At 35.8% G+C, this 2,308-nt stretch overlaps 1 protein-coding gene across 1 annotated transcript; it reads right to left on the reverse strand.

Moving 5' to 3' along the window:
- Positions 1-919: 919 nt before the first annotated feature.
- Positions 920-1,777, reverse strand: LOC150101277 (zinc finger BED domain-containing protein 5-like). The gene has a single exon (XM_090400747.1). The coding sequence runs from the start codon at positions 1,775-1,777 to the stop codon at positions 920-922; it is 858 nt and encodes a 285-aa protein (XP_090256873.1).
- Positions 1,778-2,308: the final 531 nt, after the last annotated feature.

Genomic DNA, 2,308 nt, shown 5'->3' on the forward strand with positions numbered 1-2,308 from the left:
CTGAAAACACCAAATATAAATTTTTTCAAACTCATGATATGAGTCCGGAAGACTATTCCAAGTATTGAAAATCATTGAGTCTGCCTTCTGTAGTTCTTTTACAGCAGTCTGCTGTGAAATCAGAGTGCATTTTTCTTTTTCCCGTTCTTCTATTTCAGTACCAAGACGTACAAATTTTGAGCTCCATAAGTATTTGCTTGTCAAGTCCAGCAATTGTATTTCAAAATTAGCTCTGTCAATGTCAAACGGAGAAAAATTTAATTCCTTCACATTGGCATTGAGAGGATTTGTAATAAAAGCTAGCGTCGCTTTATTATTTCTGAATTCCTGAAACCTTTGAAGAAAAGATTCTCTCATATTTAAAACTGCTGTCTTGAAATAATCTTTGTTGATGAGGGCATTGTTTTCTTGGCGATATTGAGACAAGTTTGGGAAATGAACTAAAGTTCCCCTGTCTAAATCTTCAGCGAACAGAATCAATTCCTTTTCAAACGAAATAACTTCCTCTAGCATTGAAAAAGTAGTATTTCCCTTGCCTTGTAATTTACGATTGAGCTGATTCAGTTGTGATGTAACGTCCACCATAAAGTACAATTTTTGCAACCACTGATCTTCTGTTAATTCTGGATATTGAACATCCTTGTTGTCGAGGAATAGTTTGATTTCATTTATGCAAGGTGCAAAACGCTTTAACATGTCGCCTCTGGAAAGCCATCGAACCCTGTTGTACTGGAGATCTGAATACTCACTCTCCATTTCACTTAGCAACTCTTTAAATTGTCGATGGTTAAGTCCCCTTGCTACAATGGTGTTGGTAAACTTAATTACCAATTCCATAATTTTACCAATTTCTTCTGTAAATGTTTGTGCACAAAGTGCTTCCTGGTGGAGTATACAATGCAAAGTAATCACTTCATAATTAATTTTTCCTTTTAAAATTGAAACAAAACCCTTTTTTCGCTCCCGTCATATTTTTTTCACCATCGGTTGCAATTGACACAATTTTATTGAGTGGCATATGATTTTTTTCCATGCATTCAAGGACGGCATTTGCTATGTCCACTCCACGCGTTTGGCCCTTGAGTGGCAATAGTCCCAGAAGTTCTTCTCTCGGACCCTCAGAGGTTACATACCGCACAAAAAGGGAAACTTGGGCTGTGTCCTTGATGTCACAAGACTCATCTACCGCAATTGATAAAATAAAATAAGCTAATTTAACGTCTTTGACTTGTTGGTTGGTCACATTTGAGGACATTGTGACTGTCCTATCTTCTACTGTTTTGGCAGATAACGGTATGCTTTTAATTTTATTTAAAATCTCTGCTTTGTTTTTGAAATCCCGAAAACGTTCTTCATTATCAAAACAACATTTTATGTATTCACCATCTGTGAATGGTTTTCCTCTCTTAGCGATCTCCTGACTCACTACGAAGCTTGCAATATTAACATCATTGGCAGACTCTCCAGTAATTAAATACAAAATTTGATTTTTTGACATTTTTCTTAATTTCTTTAACTGCTCTCTTTCTCGCGTTACCGCCAGGATATTTGGATATTTTCTGGCAAATGTGGCATGTTTTGTCGTTAAGTGTCTCTCCAAATTTGACTTTTTGTTGTGCGCCAGTTTTTCTTGGCAAATAAGAGGTTGGAAGGCCATCTGAGTTCGAGATGAACGCGAAAGATTCAGTCCATTCAGTTTTAAAGCCACGATGCTCATCTGTTGTTTTTCGTAGTTTTTTCTTCGTAGCCATGTTGAAAAGCACTCTAAACAATACATTTTATTTAATATAATACGTTATATAAATACATTATATAAAAAGAAAATAAAAAGAACTAAATGATTATTCAAAATAATAAATGACAATAATTCGAAAATATAATAAAAATAAATCTCACCAGTAACACGTTTTATTGTAACAGTTGCACGCGAAATAAAACGCCGCAGTAAATCGCGACCGTAATAAATATAATAAAACCAATATTATATATATATGTTACCGTGAAAGACCGAAATTAGAGAATGTCAATATTCTCCGGTGAATGTCGACACATACCAAATACGTCGGTGAAAGACCGACGTATTTGATTATTATATTATTATACATTCGAACCATCGCCGATATATGTCGACAAGCACAGATAAGCTCTGGTGGGGGTCGAAAGGACAAGCCGAGAAAATGTTACGAACCTCAAAAAGAAAATGTCCTCCTGCTCAAATTGGCGATACCTTACGAATACAAGTCCCTGATGTCGACCGTGATCGTACAGATGCCCGAAAAATGTGTTGGCGGTTGTTGTTGGAATAGAA

Source organism: Typopeltis vanoorti, chromosome 11 (assembly GCF_054136105.1).
Source record: "Typopeltis vanoorti isolate ZY-2024b chromosome 11, IOZ_Tvanoo_1.0, whole genome shotgun sequence".
In the NCBI taxonomy this organism is placed as follows: domain Eukaryota; kingdom Metazoa; phylum Arthropoda; class Arachnida; order Uropygi; family Thelyphonidae; genus Typopeltis; species Typopeltis vanoorti.

Coding starts and splice junctions, on each gene's coding strand:
- LOC150101277 (XM_090400747.1), bottom strand. CDS start 1,777: ATGTATTGTTTAGAGTGCTTTTCAACATGGCTACGAAGAAAAAACTAC.